The sequence below is a fragment of the Emys orbicularis genome, chromosome 20 (genome assembly GCF_028017835.1).
Source record: "Emys orbicularis isolate rEmyOrb1 chromosome 20, rEmyOrb1.hap1, whole genome shotgun sequence".
Lineage (NCBI taxonomy): Eukaryota > Metazoa > Chordata > Testudines > Emydidae > Emys > Emys orbicularis.
This window is the reverse complement of record NC_088702.1, coordinates 5488719-5515526: the sequence shown is the minus strand read 5'-3', so window position 1 is coordinate 5515526 and position 26808 is coordinate 5488719. Positions and strand designations below refer to the sequence as shown.

Sequence of the window (26808 nt, the reverse complement as noted above, 5' to 3'; positions counted from 1 at the left end):
AAATCTTCTGCACTCAGGAAATCCAACTGTTATGCCGGGAGGAGCCAGCAGCGGCCGGGACTGTTCGTCGTAATTGTTTGACACGAAGGTCATCTGAATACAGGAAGCAAACGCTATATAGTATGGGGGGGTTTCTGGAGGGGGAAAGGGGAGTGAAGTAGCAGGCCAACAGCTGTCCGTGGGTGTTTGGAGCAAAGTCTTGGATCTGCAGCCATCTCTGTGCTGAGCTGGGAGCTAGTGTTATTGTATGGCTTGAATATGAGCTCAGAGGGTGACCCGAAATTGCCATCAATTAGGTGACCAATGTAGGAGTGGGTGGGTCACCGAGCGATTCCCAGTGGACTGGCGACCACATCTTCATTGGCGCTAACTGGCCCCCTGGGCTGCCAGTCTCAGCAAGAGATGCCCAAGTGAGAACAGGCCGTAGGGAATCCAGTCCTCTCTCTTAGTTGCAATGAGGAGGGATGATATTAGAGTTAAGGTTTAGACCAGCTTTCTCTGTAAAGCTCAACTCTTCTAAAGCTCTACAATCTGCATAGTCACTCGGATTGCCTTAAAACAAAGAAGGAAGTATTTCTTCACACAACACACAGTCCACCTGTGGAACTCCTTGCCAGAGGATGTAGTGAAGGCCAAGACTATAACAGGGTTCAAAAAAGAGCTTGATAAGTTCATGGAGGATAGGTCCATCAATGGCTATTAGCCAGGATGGGCAGGGATGGTGTCCCTAGCCTCTGTTTGCCAGAAGCTGGGAGTGGGCGACAGGGGATGGATCACTTGATGATCCCCTGTTCTGTTCATTCCCTCTGAAGTACCTGACATTGGCCTATGTCAGAAGACATGATACTGGGCTAGATGTACCTTTGGTCTGACCCAATATGGCCGCCAGGGCCGGCTCTAGGCACCAGCAAAACAAGCTGGTGCTTGGGGCGGCACATTTTTAGGGGCGGCATGGCCGGCGCCAGAATGCCGCCCCTAAAAGTGTGCCCCGGCCGCCCTAGCTCACCTCCGCTGCCGCTCGCGCGCCGCTACTCGCCCTCCCTCCCAGGCTTGAGAGCCTGGGAGGGAGGGGGAGAAGCGGCGCCCGCGCCGCGGCCACTCGGAGTCTCCCCTCCCTCCCAGGCTCTCAAACCTGGGAGGGAGGGGGAGATCCCGAGCGGCCGTGGCGTGCGAAACAGTTGTTTCGTGCGCCGCTGCTCTCCCTCCCAGGCTTGAGAGCCTGGGGGGAGGAGGCAGGGCTGGGGATTTGGGGAAGGGGCGGAGTTGAGGCGGGGCCGGGGGTGGGAGTAATTAAAAAACGGGGGGGGGGGGGGCGGCCAAAATTGTTTTTGCCTTGGGCGGCAAAAATCCTAGAGCCGGCCCTGATGGCCGCTCTTATGTTCTTAAGTTTGCTGGGCCTCATGGGATCACTGGCGAGGGTTAGTGACCCAAATATGGGGTCATTTGACTCCTGAGGTACAGTCCCTCCCAAAATTGGCAAGATAGTCTGGGTCAATAAGCTAAAGGGAGGCTGTCCCCATGAAAAGCATCTATTGCCACTCCTCTGCGGATGCTGGGCAGGTCTTTCCCGGCGGCATCCCTGCCCACCCCCAAGAAAATGTGTGTCTCCAGCTCCATGTTCTTCGGCTAAGGCAGGTCCAGCTGACGGACAAAACAACCTCCAGACCTTAACTGATTTCCCTCCTGGGCTAAATCTGGGGCCTAAGATGGGTGCTCCTGTTCTGAGCGGCCATGACATCTTCTACGGTAGAACTTCCACCAAGGATGGAAAAGGCAGTGCATCCACCCGCATTTAGGACTGTTCCCCCAAACTTTCAGCCCCTTGAAAGTGCGGCGACCGGGCTGGAAAACGTAGAGCTGGTTGGGAAATGGGGGAGAGGGGCGCTCCATGGAAAGTTTTGACAAAAACCAAAAATCTGTCCTGTCGTTTTATCAACACGTCCAGTGGAAAATGTTGACTTTTTGTGGAGGGGGGTGTAACAGGGTGCTGGCCAGGAGGTCCTGAGCCAGGCCCCTGTTAGCCCAGCTCCAATTAAGAAGCATTAATTGGGGCTGCCTGAGTATGCCACGCCTAATTGCTAGGAGAGAAGCACCTGCAGGCCGCGTTAGCAGGGGGCTATATAAGGCTGGCAGGAAGGCAGTGAGGGGGGAAGAGAAAGGGAAGGGAGGAGCCCCAGCCAGTGCACCCCTGCTGGCCGGAGACGCTAGCGGTCCCCCGGGTGGCTGGTTTGGAGCAGACCGTAAATAGAAGGTGGTGGGAACTGAGACTGAAAATGAAAAGCAGTGGTGACTGCACTCAGAAGAGGTCTCTGGCTCATTTGTTGCGAGAGCAAGTGAACTCCTCGTTACAGGGGGGAACAAATCAAAAATGTTGGCCCCCAACTCAAAGTCTGGCTTTTCCACCCACGTTTTTCAGTTTTCTGACGGAAAAAAAAAATATCAAAACCTTTCAAGGAAAGCTGACACATCCAGTAAACATTTTGGTTTCATCAAAACCCCAGTTTTCCATCCCAGCTTCCCCTTCCTCCCTCCCCCCCCCAAAAAAAAGTTTTGATGGAAAATTTTCAATCAGCTCTAATAAAACAATATCGGGCCAATGCCAAGATCCCGAAGGGCTGGCAGCATATCGGCTGTCTAAGTAGGCACTGGCTTTTTTAAAAATGAAACAAACTGTGATGAGTGCTGGGAAGTCAAACGCCGCTAGCCTGGAAGGGAGATACCCCAAGAATAGATTGATCTGTCTGACGTACCTATATGAGGCCCAGCATCAGAGGGCCTCACTATTGTGAATCCATTTACGCTGTGCGGGAGGGCAGTGCTCTTGTCGCTGTTTTACAGTTGGGAAACGGAGGCTTGGAGTAACAGGACATGTCACGGGACTAAAGTTAAGCACGTGGATAACCACCTGGCACCTGAGGAGTTAGGTGCTGAACATCTTTGAGGATCTGGGAACTGAATCCGTTGTTCCTCTGCAGCTGTGTCAGCCGTGCTCAACAACCACAGACAGCGCGAGGACGGTTGATTTAAGTTGCAGAGTTTGGCCGAACCATCCCACGTCTACATTCAAGTGCCTTTTTCCCCCTCACCCATCCTCAGCCTGAGAGCTGCTTTCTCCATTCACTCCTCCTCAGGTTCATTCTCTCACCAGCGCTCCTCGGGGCTGGGAGTACAGAGAGCCTCCTCAGAGCGGTTTCATGGCGTCTATTTTCTCCCTTCTTCGTTTGACTTGATCTTTTTAACCTGAGGTGTTTTAAAAGCACTTGCAGGCAGTTAAAACGCCGAGGGGTTGTTTTCCGGGTGGGAATAGGGCCAGATCTCTGTAGTTCCTGGGCATCAGTGGAGCACTGGTGACTTGCCCAAGTTTTTGGAAGAACAAGGCATTGACTTGACCTCACATCCCCCGAGTCCTAAGACATCACCCTAACCACTGAACCAGCTGAGGTTTTGGCCTGCTGGTATGTCCTTCCCTTCCCGATCCATCTGTGCAGAGAATTTCCTCCGCGTGTGTTTTCCCCCGGAGGCGTGTGAACCAAGAGGAACTCACGGAGCCATAAACTTAGGCAGCGTTTTAGCTAAAGCAGAGAGCCAGAACTCGTCTCCTCGAAGGTATTTTCATTAGGTTACCAGACCAGAGGCAAGCAGGGGGCTGGTGTGATGAGGATTCCAGGAGGCTGCAGGACTGGGAAAAGCCCAATTAAACCAGGCACGGTCGGCCCCAAAGAACCGGATTTGTTAAGGACACGCAAACACGCCCGGCCTCGCTGCGCACATGCTGCTATGCAGGCTGGTTTCTGGGGTTGTGTGTCTAAAACACAGAACTCGAGGTCTTCAGAACTATTTAAAGGGGTGCGGCCCTATTCTGTCGCTCTGCTATGCCCAGCTCTGTGAGGGAGTTTGTCTAGCATCTAGAGTAGGACTCTGACAGTTGCAGCGTGATCTCTATTCCAAGTTCTGCCAGTGACTTGCTTGAGCCTCTGCTTGAGGCTTCCGTGAGCCTCAGTTTTCCCATCTGTACAGTGGGGCTAATGATGCTCTGCCCTGTTGTGAAATGCTTTGCGATTTTAGACTGGCTTATGCTGTCAAAGCGCCAAGTATTGTTAATTAGGAACATAGGCACTACCTATTGGATCCAGGTAGTCTGCGGTCTCCTGTCTCTGAGGGTAGCCAATCATAGCAGCTTTCGAGGAAGGTACAAGAATCCCCCCTAGTGGATACTTATGGAATAACAGACCCTTAGGGGCAGTTTCTTACTCACCTCAGGTTTATGCCATGCACCGTGAAGGGTTTATATATAACACTTTTTAAAACTAACTATAAAACTTCCCTGCAAACCTCTCCCTGTCGCATCAGAACTTCAGGCTGCCCACTCTGCTGATGATTTATTTCTTGATGTTCTGAGGAGGAAGGTCCCATCTCTGCCCCCTTGACTGCGTTGTTGGTGTTTTCTCTACAGGATGTTGGTCGGGGCGCCCTGGGATGGGACAGCCAACAACCGGAAAGGGGACGTGTACAAGTGCATTATGGGTGCAAGAAACAACTCCACGTGTGCCAAGGTCAACCTAGGTAACGCCATGTGAAGGCGCCGCCTTGAAAAACGGATCCGTTTGGGTTGACATTTTCAAACCTGCCCTAAGGGATTTGGAACTCGATGGGGACTGGAGTGCTGGCATCCAAACCCAGGATCCCTAGCGCCCAATCCGCCAAGCATCAGCAAACCCTAATGAGAATGTACCCTTCATAATTGTACTGGCATTTTCATTCCTGAAAACTGGGTGTCTAAATCTGCCCACTCCCCAACCCGGGTGGTTTTGAAACCTCTCAGCCTTTCGAAAATAAATGTAAAGGGCAGGGTTTACAAAGGATCTAACGGGAATTAGATGCCAAACTCCGATTGAAATCCCCAGTTCCCTTCAGCTCCTCTGAAACCTCAGTCTGAGCCTCGGAGATGGGCACTAAAACGCCGTTTGCTTTTCCTTCCGCCTCTCGGCACTTTATTTAGGTGACATGGCCCTGCGGAACGTCTCCACGCAAATCAGAAATATGCACTTTGGAATGACGCTCCTGGACAACAAAGAGGATGGCTTCGTGGTGAGCAGATTTCTTACCAACGGGCAGAAAAAAGTCCCACGTGCTGCATTTCTGTGAGCTGCCTTCACCATCCCGTGTGTGAGCCTCACGGTCGCAAACTTAGACCCACAAACTTCCTAGTGCGGTGGCATCTCAGGACTCCCATTGAGATCAGGGCCCCGTTGTACTAGGAGCTGTACATACCCATAATGAGACAGTCCCTTCCCCAAAGAACTTACAATCTAAGTCAGTGTAAGACAAAGAGTGGGAGGGGAAACTGAGGCCCGGTGACTTGCCCACGGTCACATAGCAAGTCAGAGGTGGAAATAGAACCCAGAATTCTTGACTGCTGGTCCAGGGCCCTACCCACTGGGCCACACTGCCTCTTGAGCTAGGGCTAGGCTTGGATAAAAGGAGTATTTTCAAAGTGGAGCAAGTTGCATTTTAACACTGGGAGACGTTATTGTTTTGTAAATTTCCCCAGCGTGGCGGAGAGGACTTGCCAAAGTGATCTGAGGGAGGGAGAAGCACAAACCCTGCTGAGAGCCCAGTGGGGCGTGTGCTCCTAAATCCCTTGGGCTTTTTGGCAGAGTCCTGCTGAGGGGTGAAAAGTAGATCCTTCGGGATGGTGGGGAGAGACGGGGTGGATGGAGGAGGGCAGGGCTGGGGAGGGGGTGGGACAGGAGAGGAGCGACATTCGAGTGGAGTTAGACTAGAGCCAGGTAATACCCGAGCTGCTCTCGGCCTGCCTCGGTACTGCAGGGTCTGGCGGCGCTCGGAGCACCCAGCCGTGGCCTCGTCCCCCTTGCCAGTCCTGCAGCATTAGGAAGGCGACCAGGCCTGGCTCTGTCATTCATCTGGGAGGGAGGAGGAATGAATATAGCCCTGTGTGGCTTTTTGCTCCCTGCCAGCTGCCGCCCTGCATCTCTGTGGTCTCGCTCTTGTTTGCTCACTGAGTCAGCGTCTGCTCAGAGCCAGTCAGGCCACCGTGGGCAGCGGGGCGGCCGTGCTGGGTTCTCCCCCAGCCCTGCTGCCTTTGCCACTGGGGATCAGTTTCCCCCACAGCCTCCCTGCTCTGGACAGCCTCCCTGCTCCGGACACAGCACACTCCCTGGAGTAGCCGTCTACTCGAAGGTACTTAGCTGGCGCCTGAGACCGGAGCGGCTGAGCACTTCCCAGCGGTTAGCGGATTTAGCCCCATGACACCCCTGTGGGGTGGGGACACGGGTTATCCCCGCGTCACACACAGAGAGGCCAAGGCACAATCGAACACCCACAGCAGCGAGTCTCAGAGCCCGGGTCAATGGCCGTATGCTCGCGGGGCTCAGGCCGGCGGGGGTAAGAATAGCAGTGTCGCTGTCCGGCTCTGGAGCCCCGGCTCTGAGACCCCCTCCTTCCCCCCCCGGCGGCTCTTTGATTGCAGTGGAGACATACCCTAAAGGCCAGATTCTTAAAGGTATTTAGGTGCCCAACTCCCTTTGAAATCAATGGGGGGTTAGGCGCCTAATTCGACGTAAATAATTCCACGTCCACCCCACCTCGGGTGGCGCGATATAGTATAGCGCCGGGCATTGTGTGTTCCCCGCCTGCTGGCTCCTGCGTGACATGAGCTTGGTGGGTCTCAGGCCAGCTCCCAACAGACAAGCGTCCGTCTCTCAGAAAACCCCCCCCTCGACTGACAGCTTCAACACTGAGGGCTGATCAGGGCAGGGAGAGGAATTCCCCTCTGCACCTGGCAGCAATCGTGCCCTGCCCGGGTGGAGACATAGGAGTTGAGACCCCGAGGACGCTGGTCTCTAGGGCCAGGACTTAACGTCACCCACGTCACGTCAGGGAAAGGACAGCGGGCTGGCTGGTCCCACTGGGCTATCCCAGCACAGCAGGGTGGGAGACGCGTCCGAGGTGGGATAGACACTCATGATCCATCTAATCCCTGCCCATGCTCCAGGAGATGGGATGTTGGCCTATTCCAGCACACGTGCAGGGGGAGTAGTGACCTAGTTGGGGTACTGGCCTATTCCAGGGTGCCTGCGGATGGAGTAATGGGCTAGACAGACCCCTGGGCTGTGCCAGTGGAGGTGGGTCCAGATGAACCACTGCTCTGCTCTGGCATGGCAAATGCTTCCTGTTTTAGTAAAGGGGTGAGGGGGAGCGTTAAGCTCCGTGGACAGAATGATGGGGACGCGCCATCCCTCAGGGACAGGCTTAACCTGCATCTTCCTCTCCTCGGCAGGCCTGCGCCCCTCTCTGGTCCCAGGAGTGCGGCACCTCCATGTTCAGCACGGGCATCTGCACCAGGGTGGATGGCAGCTTCCAGCCGACCGAAACCATCGCCCCCACAGCTCAGAGTAGGTGGCGAGCCGGCTGCTGTGTGCGTGGACATGGAGCCGGGCCGGGCCACAAAAGCTGCCTGGGCCTGAGACGGTTTTGCGTTACAAGCATGCCAGCAATGCAGCCAATTGGCTTCCCCCCCCTGCCCCTTTTGTGTGGACTTTTGGCGTTCGTATCGGAGCAGCTTTGGGGGCAGGGAGGGGGCGGCTTGCTGGCCTCTTGGGTCTGCAAGTCCTGGGGCAATGCCAGAAAGGAGAGGTCACCCGTTCAGCTGTGTCCAGCCTTAATGCAATGCCCCGGAAAGGTCTCCTCCATGGTCCTGTCCGGGATTTTGGAGCAGCTAACCGGCACCAGGCCGTTCCCACAATGCCCTGCCTCTGGCACCAGAATGCGCCAGCCTCTGGCTGTTCCCAGAATGCACTGCAGCCAGGTGCTAGGACCAGACTTGTGCAGCAGCTAGCTCCGTGGTGACCTGCAGCCGGGAGAGGCATTCAGGAAAGCTGTTAGCTCTTTTCAGTACAACATGGAGTTCGAGGGCTTTTCTTACACACTGCCACCCACCCGGCAGGGCCAAAACATGTTCATTTGAGTGTCCTGCTGTGCAACTGGGGGCCCTTCATTTAAGCACCGGGGGTAGAGATTGGATCCCAGGGGCCAAAATCTGCCTTGACTCTTATACCTGGTAGATCTCTGTCCTCTCAGAGGCACGAATATTCTGCCTGTGCCAGAGCTGGGGATAGAACCCTGGAGTCCTGGCTCCCTCTACTCCCCATCCTCCGAACCCCAGCACCCTCCCAGCTGCTCTAACCACTACACCGCACTGCCTCTGTAAAAATCAGCCACCCAATCAAGATCCTCCCTAATTCCAACCCGCTAGCCCCAGGTCTGTATAGCAAAGCCACAGTGGCCATGATCCCCAATCCCCCATGTCAGCTCCCGTCTGATGACCCACCTGCCGTGTGTGTTTCAGGGTGTTCTACCTACATGGACATAGTGATTGTCCTGGATGGCTCCAACAGCATCTACCCCTGGTACGAGGTGCAGAACTTCCTCAGCAACATCCTCAGCAAATTTTTCATCGACCCGAACCAGATCCAGGTGAGTGTATCCTCCAGATTCAGTTCGGGACTCAATCCGGAGCAGCCGTGTGGAACTCAGCGGCATGACTCTGGATTGATACTGGGATCTTGTAAATCTTGCCTACACCAGGATCTGGACAGCCGACATAGCTGCAGGAGGGCAAGCCCCTGACAGATGTAACTAGCCTTGGCAGAATTCGGTTTTTATTTTTTTTATCATTTCTGTGGCTAATAGATGTTTATTTTTAAACATTTTTTTAGATTTTTAACTATTTAAATTTTCACGGTGGTGGGAAATTCTGGAGGGGTTGCCCCGGGAGGGTGTCAGACAATAATTATTTCAGGACAGATGTTGAGATCCAACAAGTTAAAGCTCTGTAACCCTTAAAACACAAATTGTCGATGTCACGTGTCAAAATACAAGCAAGTTAATCTCGAACGTTAAGCATTTTCTGTCTTTTGCCTATCTGAACATTTCAGTTGTGAATAGGTTTTCGTCGTGCGGGGAAATCGACGTTCCTCGACATTCACCAGTAAAAATCCAAACCTTCCAAGCCTAGACATAACCTAGATGGTTTAATTCAGTGGCTCTCAACCTTTCCGGGCTACTGTCCCCCTTTCAGGAGTCTGATTTGTCTTGAGTACCCCCAAGTTTCACCTCACTTAAAAACAACTTGCTTACCAAAGCAGACATAAAAATACACAAGCGTAACAGCGCACTAGTACTGCAAAATTGCTGACGTTCTCATTTTTACCATATCATTATAAAATAACTCAATCGGAATATAAATATTGTCCTTACATTTCAGTGTATACAGAGCAGCATAAACAAGTCATTGTCTGTATGAAATTTTAGTTTGTACCGACTTCGCTGGCGCTTTTTATGTAGCCTGTTGTAAAACTAGGCAAATATCTAGAGGAGTTGATGTACCCCCGGAAGACCTCTGCGGACCCCGTGGGGTACGCGGACCCCTGGCTGAGAATCATTCGTCTAATTTATGTGGGTGCAGACTGGGATAAACTGCCCACTGGTGCAAACCGGGATAAATTGTGCAAATGGTGTCTATTCTGGGGGGGGCACCGATGCAGCTGGTAACGTCCCAGGGTAGAGGAGGCCTCACTTCCGCTCATTTGCATTACTGTAGTGTGAGAACGTGGCCCCTTTGGGCCAGGCGCTGTTCAGAGACCATCCCTGCCACTGAAAGTTTACAATTGAAACAGACAAGACAGACGAGGGGAAAGGTGGAGCGAGCAGAGGGAGGGCTGATCCACCACCCCCATAAAGCTTGGGGTGGGGATTAGCTAGCTGAGGGAAGGAGAGGGGGCGTCAGGAAGGGAGGTGGGGGGACAGGGCAGGGAAGGTGGGAGGGAGGGGAGTAAGGAGGTCAGGAGTGGGTTGAGGCTGAAGTGAAGCAGGGAGTCCGCATCTTGGCGAGCCTGAAGCCCCCTCCCTCCGGCCCCCCCAAGGAGATCAAAGGAAACAGGCTTCCCCCTCAAACGCCAGCCACCCGCCCCCTTCCCCACATCCTCCGGATGAGTAAATAAGGAAACGGTGAGTCTGGCTGGCTTGCCGTGGCACGGGGCTGACTCACAGGGGGCAGGCTGGCTGACTCAGGGCCGCAGTGGTGGCTAACTGCCTCAACTTCCCCCCCCCCCCCCCAGGGCCTGATCCTGAGAGGAGTGGCACACCCACGCTGCTCCCACGGGCGCTGGGGCTCAACTCCTCCCAGCAGCGGGGCCGGTGGCTGTGATACTCTGCAGTCCCTGGGACGTCTATCCCTCCTCCCCCTTTGCAGAGCCCAGACAGACCATGCTAACAGGCCTCTGACCCTGCCCTGCTGCCCCCAGAATGCCCTGCTTTGCTCTGGTCCCAACCTGCTCCCAGAATTCCTTGCACCCAGCCCCTTTCTTCAGGATGCCTTGCTTGCCTTTGGCCCCACATTGCTCCCCAAATGTCCAGTCTTGCTCTGACCCTGCAATCGGCACATTTCCAGAATGCCTTGCTCATACCCTCTCCTGTACTCCCAGAATGCCTTTCCTCGCTGTGGCCCAGGCGTTAGCCCAGTCCCATCATGCCCTGCGGCTGGCACCGGCTGGCCTGGTCCCACAATGCCTTGCACTGACACTCTGGTTGGCGTCCGTTTTTTTTCCACTTCCCAGGGTTTGTGTCCACTCGGGAGGGGTGGGGGGCGCCAAGAAATCCCACTCCATGGGAAACAGGAAATGTAAAGAAAAGAGGCGGAAAGAGAGCCTGACCTCTGAGCTTTGTTGTGTGTGTTTGAGGGGTGGGGGGGTGGAGAAGGCCCGCTCTGCTGAGTCGGCACAGGCCAGGGCTGAAACGCAAAACCTCATTCAAGGCCGGGTGTCCTAGAGTCACCCAAGCAAAAGCCAGCTTTGTTATTGCTAGCTCAGCTCCCATCCACCTACGGAAGGGACCGCGATGCCACGGATTTCCCCCCCTCCCGTTGGGGTGTTGGACAGACGCCTGCCCCGTGTTAGCTCCCTGCATACAGAACTTCCAATCCGCCCCTAGCGAGCACTTGGAGTCTGACTGCGCGTCCCCTCTGCCCCCTTTGCTCTACGCTGCTCTAGTACGTTAACCAAAGGAGAGAGGATTTCCTCTGGCTGGAGGATTCGATGCTCATGAGAGAGGCAAACAATGCAGCGTCCCATCTGGGATACACGCCCAGACCGGTCTGCAACCTCGCACCTGAACTAATCAGACTGATGAGATGTTTGCCCCTTTGGCCTGTGCAGTTAGCCAGTGTTCTGGGCCGTGCAGGGCGGGTTCTGTCAGGATAAAAATTCAGTGCTACGAGTCAGAGCTATCCTTGTTTCTTCACAAAAATATGTCCACAGAGTCCTGTCTTCCGTTCCCAAGCATGGCAGAAACAAACAGCTGGCAGTTTCCTTGCTCAGACAATGCCACGTCTGCCCCTCCAGTGAGCTCTGTGCCCAACAAGCTTTTTCTCATCTTTCCCTCCAAATCACGCTCACAACTGCTTCTCCTGACTTCCTGCTGCCTCTCACCCCCACAGCCTCTCTCTCTCTCTCTCTCTCTCACACACACACACACACACAGATAAAAACATAAATATTCCTGCTGGAAGGTTGCAATGTAACATGACTTTATTGCTTAGAATTGAAAACAATAACCCCAAACCAGAGACAGACAAAACAGGCTGCTCCCTAAGGCAGTGACACATGACTGACCCCACCTTGGTGTAAGTGGGATCTTTTCAAACTGGCTGCCTGCTGTGCTGACTGACTCTGCTCCCACACTTTGCTACAGAGCCCTCTAGGGTGCAAGTAGGAAACACCCCCCCCCCCCCGCCCCCGGCCGCTCTTAGCTTGCAATTCCAACACAGTCCTCAATACACCAGCAAGTGGAAGGTCAACTGACTTGCTGAAGGCCATGGACTGAGCCCTTGTCTCTCGAATCCCAATCCACTGCCCTCCCTTCCTACCCCAGCCTTCACATGGAGAAGGGATAACTTCGCACCGAGCTGCCTGTAGCACCACTGAACGTGCCACCTCTGTTATAGGTGGGGGTGCTGCAGTACGGGGAGAAAGCTGTCCACGAATGGACCCTCCAGGATTACCAGACAGCAGAAGAAGTGGTGGAGGCGGCGAAGAACATCAGCCGGCAGGAGGGCCGGGAGACTCGCACAGCGTTCGCTATCCACAAGGCCTGGTACGGGGAGTGGTGGGAGGGATTTCTCATGGGAGCTGGGTGTGTGGATTTTTAACTGTGGTCTCCGCACTTCTTAGCTGCTTAAGTGCCATATCCATTCTGGGGTGAATTTCCAGGAGCAGAAAGTTCCTAGATACCCTGTTCTCATGGTATTTCCTCCCCAGGCAGACCCAGAGAAAAGGGGGCCTCTTGCAGGGAGATGATGGCAAAGTATCTTGGTGCTTATACAGCTCTGGGATCCCAACACCCGGCACAAACTGTGTGTGGCTGATGCCACCGAAATGCAGCCAGCTCAGGGGTGGAGAACAACTGTTAACAACCCAGCACAACAGTGTGGGGAAGGAGAAATGCAGCCCAGGAAGGGCAAGTCCTCGCTCATCTCTTAAGTGCCTTAGGTTTGTTAAGACAGGAATTTAGTTTTTAAGACTCCTCTAGCAGATGCCAACACACTGAACCTCAGGCATCTCAAGTGCGTGGCCTTTGGACGGCACGGCTCACAGAACTCTCTTCCAGCCCAAAAGCTAACCCTGTGCATCCTCTGAGGTCTTCTTTGCTCCTTGCTGATCAGGATCAACAAACTCACCAGGCTGCCCGTAACTGACTCTGTGGAGCCCAGGAAAGGAAGTGGGTGTAGAACTCAGACTCGGAGGAGTCTGTGTGGGCAGAGATTTCGTTAAAGGGACAGCTGGTCCTTTGGCTCGCGCTAATGGCGCCAGGGCGAAGTGCCCGAGGCGAGAGCAAGAGGCAGCACAGTTTGTAGCAGGGCTGCAGTGCCAGGCCTCTCGGGAGCTGAGACTGGCCCTGGGGAAAGCTGGTGGGAGGCTGGTCATGGGAGCGCTGTTCCCAACTGGAGAGGAGATGGTGGCTACTGAGAGGATGAGTACTACTCCTCTGGGATGGGGGAGACCCAGGTTCAAGCCCCTGCTTGGTTCCCTGCATGACCTTGGTCAAGTTACTTAGCAGCTCTGTGCCTCAGTTTCCCCAGCTGTAAGGTGGAGATAATAGCCTGCTCTGCCTCCCAGGAGGCTGGGGAGGATGAATCTGTTAAAGATTGGGAGGGGATCGGGGATTATGGGACAGGGGGGTGTAGAAGAACCTTTGGTACAGATTCCCAGGGATCAGCCTATGAAAATGTGCTCTTACCCCGTCCTCTAGGACGAGACGTGACTGAAGCCCCGTGAGTGCCAGGAGCACTTTGCCCTGGGTAGCTAGATCAGTATCTTATACCAGCAACGCTCGCCTAGTGTAGACATGGCTTGTATCGGTAAAGCTGTACTTTTGCTAGTACGGTTGTTATCAGGGCAAACAGGCGGCAATTGTACCAGCTCCCCGAGAGCGGGGGGAGCCCAAAACATCAGTAATGTCTGAGTAAATTAACTACTGATCTCTCCAGAAATAACGGGGGTGGGGCTCCAGCGAACATGACGTCCCGGGGCCCCAAATTTCTCTCCACCGGCCTGGTTATTATTCCACATCCTCTCCCCTTCCCTGAACGGAGCAAACTGCAGTGGCCAAAGTGCAGTTTTGCTGGCGTAAGCTGTGTCTGCCACGAGGGTACTTGCCAGCACAACTGGGTCAGTCGGGGGAATCACACCTCCGGACCGACAGAGCCCCATCTGCAGTCAGAGCTGGCCTGAAGGTGGGTTTGTGGAAGAAGAGCTGCATGCTGCTAAGTGGAAATGAAATCTGGGTCTCAGCCCAGTTCAAGCATGGCACAGAAGGCATCGGACTGGGGCTCCGGAGACTTAGGCTTTATGCCCAGCTCTGCCACTGACCAGCTGGGGGACCCTGGGTGAGTTTCTTCCTGTCCCTGTGCCTCAGTTTCCCCTCTCGCCTTTTGTCTGTTCTTTTTGGATTGTAAGCTTGTCAGGGCAGGGCACTCGGTGGGGGTTTGTACAGCCCCTAGCACGGTGGGGTCCACCACCACAATTGGTCCACTCACTGGCAGCCTGAATGGGCCCTGGAGGCTGAACCTCTTCTGCACCTTATAGGGCAGGGTTAGGAATTGGGCCTCTCACAGCGTGTGACCCTGCCTCAGCCAGGGCTAGAACCTCATTCTGTGTCTTCTCCCTCTGTTGTGGCAGCTCGGAGGCCTTCAGCCCGGAGAGTGGGGGCCGGGAAGGAGCCACCAAACTCATGATCGTGGTGACCGACGGCGAGTCCCACGACGGGGATGAGCTGCCAGAGGCCCTGGCTGAATGTGAGAAACGCAACATCACGCGCTATGCTATCGCGGTGAGTGGGCAGCGCCCAGGGACTCGATGTGGCTGGGGCATGGGCTAGTGCTGTGTGACTGCGCCAGCCCGGCTTGTCTGATTCTCATGCTCTGGACTGGTTGATGGTGATGGGGAATTTTATCCGGGGAAACCTCCCTTCTTTTCCTGTGTCAACTCTTATCACTATGGGAGCCTGGCCTGTGGAGGAGATCAGGGACATGAGGGACCTGAACTACATTTCCCATGTTGCACCATGACCAGGGACTCCCATGATGCAACTTCTGCCTCCAAGAGAAAGACTGTGGTGCATCATGGGAGATGTAGTCCACCCAGAGACTGCCAGCCAATAAATGGGCTTGGCCAAACTCAATTTTTAGTTTTTATACTTTCAACGGATAATAACAATGTTTGTTTTGAAGCACTTTTTCAATTTTTAGCCATTTAAATGTTCACAGTTGTGGGACATTGGGAGGGGTCAGACAACACGGGGGTCAGGCAATAATTATTTAATGACCTGGAGATTGAAAAAGTGATGGCTTTATAAAGATTAAAACACAAATTGTCAACATCACATCTCAAACTATACAAAGTAAATAGCCCTAAATCTACTCTAATAAGTTCTCAAGCAACATTTTTCTTACTTTGCCCATCTGTAAATTTCAATTATTCTCAATGGAAATATTTTTTTCTTGGTTTGTGTGTTTTCGGGGAAGTCAACATTTAACATTTACCCACTAAAAAGCTAATCCTTCCAAACCTACCTATAGAGGAGCAGGAGGCAGCCAAACTACATTTCCCATGTTGCACCATGGCCAAACACTCCCATGGTGCAACTGCTGCCTCGAAGAGGGTAGACTGGTGCATCTTGGGAGATGTAGTCCAACCAGTGACCCTGCCTATAGAGGAGAATGGGAGCAAGAGGCAGCTGAACTACAGTTCCCATGAGGCACTGTGGTGGCAATTTCCAAATTGAAATTTTCCACTGGGAGAGGGGGAAAAACACATTTTCCAACCAGCTCACGTTGAGGGGCTCTTGCCCGACCCCTTTAGAGTGTGCCATGTTAGACAGTGAGTAACCAGCTGAAGGTGACACAGTCCTCAACAGCCCTGGCTTCTCAGGTCCTAGGTCACTACATGCGCCGACAGCAGGATCCCCACTCCTTCATCAGCGAAATCAAGTACATTGCCAGCGACCCCGATGAGAAATACTTCTTCAACGTGAGCGACGAGGCGGCCCTGAACGACATTGTGGACGCCTTAGGGGACAGGATCTTCAGCCTCGAAGGTAACTGCGTTTGGCTGATCGGGGCAGCAGCGGAGTCCCAGGGGCCGGGACCTGGGGCTGGCAGCCAGGACTGGGCCCAGCAGCAGAGCCCCCCAGGTGTGGGGCCAGCAGCTGGGACCTCAGGCTCGGGGCCAGCAGCTGGGAGCAGGGCCGGCAGTGGAGCCCCCGGGAGCGGGGCCGGCAGCCGGGATCCCGCACAAAATGTGGGGGTGCTGCAGCACCCCCTGCATCCCTAGTTTCCACGCCTATGCTCGTGGGTTCTGTTTCGTTAGCAATCAGAGATGCTGCCAGCAGCACAGGAGAAAACAGAACTTTTATACTATGCGCTGAGAGGCCAGTGTCACACCTGAGCCTTTCCTGACCTCCTTCTCCCACACCAAGCTAGGTCCTCCCTGAAACATGGACCCTCTTGCTCCAGTTCCCCCTTAGCATTCTACAGAGCTAAGCGGCCATTCCTGGCCCTGCATCCTGTTAGAGGATCCAGGACAAATGTGAGAGTTCATAGCGGAATGTCCCTGGCCATCTTCCTGTGCTGTGTTACCCGAAATGATGCTGATTTTTTCTCTCTCTCCCCCTCCCCACCAGGGACTCATGGATATAATGAAAGCTCCTTTGAGCTGGAGATGTCCCAGATTGGCTTCTCAACCCACCTGTTGGAGGTAAGGCTGCTGCTCGTTGGCTTAATTTAATATGGAGATATACCTATCTCATAGAGCTGGAAGGGACCTTGAAAGGTCATCGAGTCCAGTCCCCTGCCTTCACTAGCAGGACCAAGTACCATCCCTGACAGATTTTTGCCCCAGATCCCTAAATGCCCCCCTCAAGGATTGAACTCACAACCCTGGGTTTAGCAGGCCAATGCTCAAACCAGTGAGCTATCCCTACCCCCCCCAAGGTAGGGCTAGAAGGGGGCTCAAAATCATGTCCTCCATCCCTTTGCAATGAGGCAGATTAAATTAACCTCCCACTGTGCTCGGTGCTGTACATTCAAAGGCTATCCCTGACCTTGGAGGCCTTGCCATCTAAATAGATGAGTCAAAGGCGAAACAGGAGCAGAGAGAGGGGAAGGGACCTGCCCAAGGTCACCCAGAGAACCCAGGCCACCTGAGGCCTAGTTAGGTGTCCCACTACCGGACCATGTTGTCTCCTTATATCAGTCATTGCCTGCTTCTGTTACGAGGGACTTCTCTAGAAAGCAATTGCAGAAGTGGGAAGTTATCCTAATAGCCTCTCCTCTCTGTGCCTCAGAATCCCCTTTCCACTGAGGAACAGCACAAGGAACTGACTGTCTTCCAGGGGGACCTGCAAAGGGGAACATAAATTGGGCTCGTAGCCAAGGGATTGGCGTAACAGAAACATCACGGTTTCCCATCTTCTCTCCTCCATGCCCCTGCCAGGACGGGATCCTCTTTGGCACCGTGGGGGCGTACGACTGGGATGGCGCCGTCCTCAAGGAGAGCAGACACGGCCGGGTCATCCCGCCCAGGAAAGCCTTCGAGAAGGAGTTTCCGCTGGAGCTGAAGAACCACGCGGCCTACCTAGGTGAGGTGGCGCCGTCGGCCCGAGCCCTCTTCTCCCGGGACTGAGTAGCCTTGGGATTCTATTGTCCCGCCTCTCGTTATCATGTGACCTTTGGGGGGAGGAGCCAAGCGCCTAGGGCACATGGGTTAGAAATGTCTCATGGGCTGCAGGGCGTGGAATGTCTCGAGGGATCAATAACGGGCTGTCGATCCCGTCTCCTCTAGGTCGCCAGGTTAGGTGCCTGACTCACGTAGATGCTCTTGCAAATCCCTCTCTGCACCGACCTGCATCTTTAGGTGCCTAAATGGCTTTGAAAACCTGGCCCTAAGCTGGTGGGATTGATTACTTGTATTGTGGACGCGCCTGGGAGCCCCAGTCATGGGGCAGGACCCCCTGGTGCTGGGTTCTGAACAAACGGAACAAAAGGACAATCCCGGCTGGGTCTGGAAGCCAGTGTTATCTGCCAGCTGGCTTCTGTGACACGAGTGATGAGGTACCAGCCCCGATAGGCATGTGCCCCATGGCTGCCCGTACCCCAGTTCTGTCCAAATCAGGATGGCCCAGGAAAATCTGGGCTGGGGGGAACAACACACAGGAAACACATCTCTCCCTGGGCCCCGGAGGAAAAGGAGAGCTGGCTGGCTCTAGAAGACTAGGCCAGGGAACAATTCTGTGCCTTTAGTCACTGTATTGTTAATTTCTTTTCATTTGCATTGAGGTGGCACCTTTCCGCCCCCCATGGTGCAAGGCGCTGTACAAACACAGACCAAAGAAACAGTCCCTGCCCCATTCTTCTCTCTCTGGAAGGGTTGTCTTCAGACTAACGCTCCTGGAGGCAGCACCACAGATCAGTAAAACCCACTTCTCTGTGTCAGCCAACCAAACCCCAAAGCTGGCCAGCTGCCTGCCCCCCCGTCCCAGGAACCCACGGCCTGCCCCATAGAACAGCTCTGATGTTCTCTGCAGCATAGAGCGTCTCGGGGTGCCAGAGGCAGAGCTGACGGGGTCCCCTCTCTCCGTGACAGGTTACGCTGTCTCCTCGGTCCGGCTCCGGAACGGGAAATGTCTCTACGTGGCGGGGGCACCGCGCTTTAAGCACAAGGGGAAGGTTATCCTGTTCGAGATGAGCAACAGCGGGCGCGTGGTCATATCCCAGGCCCTCATTGGGGAGCAGGTAGGGGCTGGGCAGGCAGCGTGGGGTTGGGCTGAGCCTGTCTCTCTAGAAAGACCCCTCGGGGTCAATCTCTGCTCCTCTGTGAATCCAGAGCCTGTGGCATCGGGGATGGGTTACGGGAGCCGGGCGGAAAGCGCGGGCTGTTCGAACCGGGCAGGAGACAGTTTTCCCAGCCCGGGAATATTTCTGAGAGTTCGACATTTTTTCCCCATCTCGAACTGGGATGAAAATTTGAAAATAGCCACAAACCAGAAACCTGCCAATTCCCTCCTTCCGGGGCCATCCAAACATTTCCTTTCAGTTTTGCCCTCCGCCCCAGCTTTTTTCCACTCTAATCAGCTTCAATGTCAAACTGAAAAGCCACTTGGCATTGGAAAGCTGGCAAAGGCCAGCCTGTGGCTGGGCGAATGCTGACCCTCCCCCCCTCAAGCTTTTTCGAGTCAGATTTCCTCGAGCCCGACCCTCCTTCGGGATCAGGTTTTTGGGGTTGGGTGAATCTGCATTTTTCCAGGAAAAAAAGCATTCGGTGAAAAATTCCCACCGTGCACAATTGCACGTGCGAGCGTATAAAAAAGGGGATCGCCCCGGCCGTGGTGACGCGTCAGTCTGAATTATACACCCCTTCCTGCCCCCGTTAATGCCAGATACATGGAGATGACTTCTCCTGAGGATATAGTTACAGCTTGCTCTGGGTAGTCCTGGCTCTGGTAAAGTTACACACAGTGTCACCTAGTGGCTGAACATTATAGTGCAGTTTTCCATTCCATTCCACCACCCGTTATCTCCCGAAGAGGGCGGGTTAGTTTGGGGTTTTGTCTACATGAGGAAGTGGAACTGGTTTAACTGATTTGCTTTAAGCCGATTTCAGCTAAATCTGTGCAAACCCATTTTGGCTCAGAATCAACCGAAGTTAAACCAGTTTATGTCTGGCTTAACAGAGCGTCTACACGGCTCTGGCACCGGTTCCAGCTTCAGTTAATTCAGCACCAATTGTTAAATCGAGGCCACATCTGGGTGTAGACAAGACCTGAGCAGTGCAGAGAGCAAGGCTGGCACTGAGCATGCTGGGGAGGCAGGAAGATGAGGGCTCGCTGCCTCCTGACGCCCCCCCCCCCAATCTACCCTCTTTGCAGATCGGCTCGTACTTCGGCAGCGAAGTGTGTCCTGTGGATGTGAACGGGGACGGAATCACGGACGTCCTGCTGGTCGCCGCCCCAATGTACCTGGGAGATCAGAGCAAAGAAACAGGCCGGGTCTATATCTACAAAGTGGGCCAGGTAAATTACAGCGCCCACCCTACCTTTCTCCCTGGGCGGGTGGGGTATTTGTGCATATAAGGAGCATGCTGTCTGATTTGCAAGGGGGGGGAATGGGAATGCAAGCCTGCAGAGGGGAAAGAGAAGTCATGTGTCTGGTTCCTGGAGCTGAGACAGACCCCACCCTTCTCCCCACAAACAAACACGCTCTCTGCTGAAGTTCTGCTCCTGCACCATACCCCTGGATGTCGGCAGGGGGGATTGAACCTGGGGCCTCTGGATTTTAAAACACGTCCTGAGCTAAAAGACCAGCTCTGGTAGCAGGCTCATGGGCATCTAGATGTGCTGGGGCGGGGGAAGGCAGGACAGAGTAGGTGTGGCTAACTCTTGGCTGCGGGAAAGTAGTAGGCTGTTGTAGGGCTAGCCACAAGAGGGTGACATGATCAAAGGCTCCTGGTAGACGTGGCCGGGGACCTGGCAGGTGCAGAGAGAGGCTGAATCTGGCTTGGAGGGTGATAAGGCCCTTTCACTTCCTTCCCCGCATCCCAGCGGCTGCTGACGTTCAACGGGACCCTGCATGCTGACAAGAAGCCCCAGGACTCCCGCTTCGGTTACTCCCTGGCGGCCGTGCCCGACCTCAACCACGACGGCTTTAACGACATGGTGGTGGGAGCGCCCCTGGAGGATGGCCACCGGGGGGCCGTGTACGTTTACCATGGCTCCCGGGGCACCATCCTGCCACAGTACCAGCAGGTCAGTCACTTGGGTGTCCGAGAGCACGGCGTGCCTGGCCTACAGAAATAGCCCAGCCCTGTTAAGGAGGATTTAGATCCAGACACTTGTATGGATCCTAAAACCAATCCTTCCATTACACTAGGACCTATTGTAAACAAGTGGGTTAACTGCTGTTAATAATGGATGGATAATGTCATACCAGGTTTACAGCTATCTCTAGCCCCTGAGGAGCTCAAAGTGCTTCGCTAATGTTAATTCATTAGTCTTTTTGCCCCTTATCCCCAAGGGAGCTGGGTAATGTTCACCCCTATTTTCCAGATGGGGAAACTGAGGCACGGGGGCGGGGCAGTGACGTGCCCCAAGTCATAGCCTGAGTCAGTGGCAGGGGTGGCAGTTCTGACTCCTGGCGCCCGCCCCCCTCTACTTCCCTCCTGGTACTGGGAACAGAATCCAAGAGTCCTGACTCCCAGCCAACACCAGCTCTAACCACTAGACCCTCCCTCCACCCACCTGCCACAGTGCCCCTCACCAAGCACCCTTTCTCCAATTCCCAGGAAACCATCCCGCGTTCAATATCTGGGCCCAGATGCTCAAGGGTATTTAGGCTCCTAACTCTTCTTGATTTCCATAGGCGAGGAGCTGAGCCCTGGCTGTAGGGGTCCCACTCGGGCACCCACCGCATGGGGGGCCGATGGGGGAGGAATTAGCCAGCCCCAACTTTGCAGGGTGGCCTTAGGCGTGAGGGCTGACTAAAGAGCCGAGGGGTTTTGTTTGTGGCTGGGCTGCCCCCTGGTGGCAGATGACACCAAAATCCTCTCGACTCACTCGCTTGCCCTGTGGCTAGACCCCTTGAGGTGCAGAAGGATTTTCCTGCGCTCAGATTCAGCACAGAGGCGGGTTGGGGGGTTGCCCATCATGCAGACGCCTGTCTGGTCCAGCGAGGCAGTTTTTGGGTGTCCCAGGAGGTGACTATGTCCCCTCGCCCAGGGGAAGAGACAGGGGGGTTAGAAACACCAACAGCGATTCTTCCCCGCTGGCCAGGCAGAGACTCTGGGATCTCCCGGCTGGAGCTCTTGGGGAGGAGGGTGGGTGGGCTTAAAGCTACCTTTGGGGGGCTCTGGGTGCTGGTCCAGTGCCTGGCACAAGTCAGAGCAGCCTGGATCTCCCTGAACGCCTTGCTGGCTCCCCAGGGGGCTGGCGCTAATGGGCCTTGGGGTGTTGTTATTACTACACTGGAACGCCCACAAGGTAGAGCCCCATTGTGCTGGGCGCTGCATGGACACCTAGTATGAGATGCTCCCTGCCCCAAACAGCCTGCCAGACAAAGCATGGGTGGGGAAACTGAGGCACAGAACAGGACAGTGGCTTGCCCCAGATCACCCAGTTGGTTAGTGACAGAGCTGGGAATAGAATCCAGGCCCCCTGAGTCCCCGTCCAGTGCTCTAACCACTAGGCCACGCTGCCTCTTGGGAGAATGAGTTAAACCTGGCTGTGCCTGTGGTGCCCAGGCCGTTGTTCCACCGGTGACTAACTCCCCACTTACCCGCCAGCGGATCGAAGCCTCGTCCCTCCACTCGAGTCTGAGCTACTTCGGCCGCAGCGTGGACGGGCAGATGGACCTGGACGGGGACGAGCTGGTAGACTTGGCCGTCGGGGCCCAGGGAGCCGCCGTGGTGTTGCGGTGAGTCGCTCCCTCCCGCCGCGGAGGGGCCGAGCGGGACAGGTGGCGAGTGTGTCGGACTAGCCTATGGCTGTGGCGCTTCTCAAAGGAGCTCAGAGTCGTTATCCCCATTGTACAGATGGGGAAACTGAGGCACGGAGAGGGGGAAGTCACTTGCCTGAGGTCGCCCAGCGGCAGGGCTGGGCAATAGAATGCAGGTCTCCCGAGGCCCAGCCTAGTGCGCTAACCACTAGGCCACACTGCCTTAGCTAATGCAGGGCAGGAGGCATGGAGGGTGGAGGGAGGCCCCCAGTGCAGGGGTGTCTTGTGGGGGGGAGGTGGGGCACAGTCTCCGGTTCTAGCTTCCCCGTGCGCTAGTTTCCCCTGTGGCTGGACAAACAGCTGCAGAGGGAGGGGTGAGCTGGCCCCGGTGGGAGGCCGGGGCGCCCTAGGGAACCAGTGTCTTGAACGTGTGGTCTCCGGGGGCCAGGTCACGGAGGATCGTCCAGGTCAACGCCTCGCTGGCCATCAACCCCGCCTCCATCAACGTGCTCCAGAAGAACTGCCAGCGGCACGGCAAGGACTCCGTCTGCGTCACGGCCACCGTCTGCTTCCGCGCCACCTCCAGGTCCCCGGGCCGGGGGGACCGGCATTTCGGTGAGTGCTGCGGGGCCCCAGCGCCCGCCCCCGGCTTGGGACGCGGTGCCGGGACTCCGGCCTGACTCCTCCCCCTTGTCGGCGCAGGGATCAAGTACAGCGTGGCTCTGGACGACAGGAAGTTCGGCGCCAGGGCCGTGTTCGACGACACCTCCCAGAAGCTGGTGCAGAAGCGGCTCCGAGCCAGCGTGGGCAGGGCAGCCTGCGAGCCGCTCCCCTTCCACGTGATCGTGAGTACGGGGGGCGCTCTGGGAGGGGAGAGATGGAGCATCTTGCCTCCTTCTGTACAGCATCAGTATTACAACAGCACCCAGCGGCCCCGCTGCTGCACACAGACCCTGAGGCTACGCTGCCCTGCAAGCAGAGGTGTTATCTGCCGGCAAACATGGGCTAGCAGGTCAAGCGCATACTCAGGGACCTGGCAGTGGCTTCATTGCTCTTGGTACCCGAGCCGGCTAAGGTACAGGTCCGTCTGCCCGTGCTGTAGTCACGCCACTGAGTGCAGCGTCGACGGCCCCATAGCGAGAGACGGTCCCTGCCCTTTTAAGAGCTGGCAGTCGAAAGAGTGGGAGGGGAAACGGAGCGGGGAAGCATCTTGCTCCAGGTCTCCTGAGTCCTACCCCAGTGCTCTACCCACTAGACCACACTGCCTCCCTTAGGACTGCCTGATCCTTCTTGCTCTATGTGCCATTGCCCAATTGGGGGGGAGGGGGCGCTGTCCTGCCCCCCGGGATCAAAGCATTTTGTCCTATTTGGGTTTTCTCCCGCGACTGATCCCATCTTTGAGCTACCTGGCCCGGGATTATTTATTGACTTGTTCTTGATTTACATTTAAAATAATCACGAGGCCCAGCTTAGGCTCCAGGTCCGTTAGCATAATGAATTATGCAGTAAATACAATTAAACGTAAGGCTCAGCAGCCCGGAAATCATCCGTGTCACAGGGCCTCAGCCAGCCACCAACCCTCCTGATTCTGCTCCAGAACACCGCTCCAAGCTCCCAAGTTCCAGACTCCCAGCGAATGCCAGGCCAGCAGCCCCCTCTTTTATAACAAGGGGGACACAGCTTGGGGAGTTCGGCCCGGGGAGAGAAGGGCCAGTCCCAGGCCACTTTAGGGATCTGTAAGTCACGTCACCTCCAGTTATATGGATCCCACCACTGGCCTAGCTAAGCTACCCTGCCTCCAGCTATGGCTAATATCGGATGCTTCAGAGGAAGGTGACCCCCTCAATCCCATAATGCCCCGGGGAAGTGTTTCCATACCCTCTTGCTGAAGCATGGGGTCCAGCGGGTCTCAAGCAAAGCTGGCATCCTTCCCGGGGGACGGTGGGTGGCTAAGGAATCCCGTCTCGAAAGCTAGCCTAGGTTCCTTCCTCCCGGCAGGACACGACGGACTACCTGAGGCCGGTCAGCATGACGGTGAAGTTTGCCCTGAGCGATTCTGACCCAGGCCCCGTGCTGGATGAGAGATCGTCCACCACTGTTAAGAAGCTGGTGAGCACTCGGCCTGTCCCTTTGCTCCGGGTCATTAACAAGCCGCTGTGTTCCTGGGTGGCCAGGCTCCCACCTCCTGGGATTGGGAGCTGGGCAAGGCTTTGGATACGGCCACTTTGAACCTTGCTTCCCCTTGTCCCCCTTCTCTGCAGTTGGCACCTGCCTTGGGGGCTGGATAGCACCTCCTGTAGACAGCAGAAAGGGGCGGGGGTTGCCTCCAAAAACACGGAGAGATGTGGAGGATGAAACTAACATCGGAAGATGCCCTTGGGAAATGGATCCCAGTAGCCTGTGGGCTCTTCCAGACTTGTGCCTATGGTTCTAGACTGGGTGGATGGGTGGTTCTAGATTCTCTGTTGGTGTTTGTGGTTCTAGACTGGGTGGGTGGGTGGTTCTAGACTCTCTGTTGGGGGGGTGGGCCTGCAGTTCTAGACTCAGGCTATGTCTTGGTGTGGTTCGAAAGCCAGTCATCTAGTCTCCTGTGAGCTGTAATACTTGGGTCTATATTCAGCGGCTGGGTTGAGTGTGCGGGTGCTGGGCGGGTCCAGCCGGTGACACAAAGGCACTCAGACAAGATGATCCCTTCTGACCTTAAACTGTATGGCTCAGAGCATTCCCCATGCGTCTCCCAACTGCCCCGCCGCTGAAGGCTCTGCGGGAAGAAGAGGATGGGGAAGACTGAGCTGGGTGGGGCAAAATGTATGAGCTGGAATCCTATTCATCTACTCTGGCCACAGCCGCCTTGCAGACAGCTTCCCCGCCCCACACTGACTTCGGATAACAGCCCAGCGCCTCCCGCTGAGCCGTAGCCTGTTGGTGGCCAACAGTGACCCCATCCGTTGCTTTCAGATCCCCTTCTTCAAGGACTGCGGAGAGGACAATGAGTGCGTCACGGACCTGGTGCTCCAGGCTAGCACGGATCTCGCCGGCTCCAGGTATGGGAACGGAGCGGCCTGGGAGTCTATTCCCTGCTCTGCCACGGACTTGCAGGGCCCTTGGCCTAGCCACTGGCTGCTCTGAGCCTGGCTTCCCCCGAGACGCGGGGAGCTTTGCAAGCCCTAGCGGATGCCTGGCGATGGATGCAGAACACTGTGGCCCTTTGTCTCCCCCTAGAGGCCAGTCTGTGTATAGAGTGTGGTCAGTCTCAGCCAGCGGATGAGCTCTCTAACTGAGGTAGCAGGGGCTTTAGATCCCGAGGTTGCGGGTTCAGGCCTCGCCCCAGGCATGTCTCACGGCCCCAAGAAGGACGGTGCAGCAGCCGCCCGGCCAAAGCTGCCCCCAGTCTGATGCTGAATCATCGCCTCCTTTCCCGCTTCAGGCAGAAGCCTCACGTTATCCGCAAGGGGAAGAGGAAGGTTCTGGTGGACGTGGTCTTGGAGAACAAGAAGGAAAACGCCTACAACGCCAGCCTGAAGTTCTGGTTCTCCAAAAACCTCCACTTTGCCAGCCTCTCGCTCAAGGTGGGTCACTCGCTGGGAGCCAGGGCTGGAGGCGGGGGAGCTGCGGGGAAGGGATGGCATGTTGCAGAGAGCAGTGCCTAGAAGTGAGGCTGGGCTGGACTGGAGCACTGGTTCTTCCAGTCCGGTATGCGCCTCCTGCCCGTGCGAGGTATGGGGACGGGCCCATCTGGTCCGGCTAGATGCCTGGACCCAGCCTCACGCCACCCCATGTGACTGGACTGCGACAGAGGGGTTGGCTAAAGCAGTTTAGTGCACGGGGGACAGGGGCCGTGATCCGCCTCTCCTGCCAGGCAGGGTAAAGCCCCGTTGCTGGATGGAGGTGAGCAGGGATGGTGAAGGGTTCGTCTGCTCCCGCAGGGGGAAACCCAGGTGAAGGTTGAATGCGCAGCCCACTCCCCGCACACCCGCGCCTGCAGCGTGAGCTACCCCGTCTTCAGGTCCCTGGCAAAGGTGAGTCCGGCCGAAGCCCTTATTGTCTTGACTCTGAGTGAATTCGTACTGCTGGTTAAAGGGCCGGGAGCCTGGCTCGCGACCCCCCTCGGCTGCTTTCCTGACCCGTAGCTCCAGTCCTGGCCCCCTCCCCGCCTTCAACCTGAGAGCTGCCGATGCCCCTCCATCCCACCCCACGCCCCCTGCTCTTCCAGCCCTGGGTTCCACCTCCCACCTCCGCCAGTGCCCCTTCATCCCACCCCACGCCCCCTGCTCTTCCAGCCCTGGGTTCCACCTCCCACCTCCGCCAGTGCCCCTTCATCCCACCCCACGCCCCCTGCTCTTCCAGCCCTGGGTTCCACCTCCCACCTCCGCCAGTGCCCCTTCATCCCACCCCACGCCCCCGCTCTTCCAGCCCTGGGTTCCACCTCCCACCTCCGCCAGTGCCCCTTCATCCCACCCCACGCCCCCGCTCTTCCAGCCCTGGGTTCCACCTCCCACCTCTGCCAATGCCCCTCCATCCCACCCCACGCCCCCTGCTCTTCCAGCCCTGGGTTTCACCTCCCACCTCTGCCAATGCCCCTCCATCCCACCCCACGCCCCCCTGCTCTTCCAGCCCTGGGTTCCACCTCCCACCTCCGCCAGTGCCCCTTCATCCCACCCCACGCCCCCCTGCTCTTCCAGCCCTGGGTTCCACCTCCCACCTCCGCCAGTGCCCCTTCATCCCACCCCACGCCCCCGCTCTTCCAG

General features: G+C 55.9%; 1 protein-coding gene across 1 annotated transcript in view; it reads left to right on the top strand.

Annotated features, from left to right (window-relative positions):
* Nucleotides 1–26808, top strand: part of ITGA10 (integrin subunit alpha 10) — a 51298-nt gene that overhangs the window by 15964 nt on the left and 8526 nt on the right. The window contains exons 3-21 of the mRNA XM_065420410.1: nucleotides 4454–4563; nucleotides 5000–5088; nucleotides 7301–7415; nucleotides 8369–8496; nucleotides 12023–12171; nucleotides 14256–14406; nucleotides 15507–15672; nucleotides 16258–16331; nucleotides 17070–17214; nucleotides 18219–18367; nucleotides 19501–19644; nucleotides 20173–20376; nucleotides 21909–22039; nucleotides 22509–22675; nucleotides 22763–22905; nucleotides 24059–24169; nucleotides 25019–25104; nucleotides 25488–25629; nucleotides 25987–26079. Coding sequence (XP_065276482.1) covers nucleotides 4454–4563; nucleotides 5000–5088; nucleotides 7301–7415; nucleotides 8369–8496; nucleotides 12023–12171; nucleotides 14256–14406; nucleotides 15507–15672; nucleotides 16258–16331; nucleotides 17070–17214; nucleotides 18219–18367; nucleotides 19501–19644; nucleotides 20173–20376; nucleotides 21909–22039; nucleotides 22509–22675; nucleotides 22763–22905; nucleotides 24059–24169; nucleotides 25019–25104; nucleotides 25488–25629; nucleotides 25987–26079 — 2497 coding nt within the window. The remainder of the gene's footprint in view (nucleotides 1–4453; nucleotides 4564–4999; nucleotides 5089–7300; nucleotides 7416–8368; nucleotides 8497–12022; nucleotides 12172–14255; nucleotides 14407–15506; nucleotides 15673–16257; nucleotides 16332–17069; nucleotides 17215–18218; nucleotides 18368–19500; nucleotides 19645–20172; nucleotides 20377–21908; nucleotides 22040–22508; nucleotides 22676–22762; nucleotides 22906–24058; nucleotides 24170–25018; nucleotides 25105–25487; nucleotides 25630–25986; nucleotides 26080–26808) is intronic.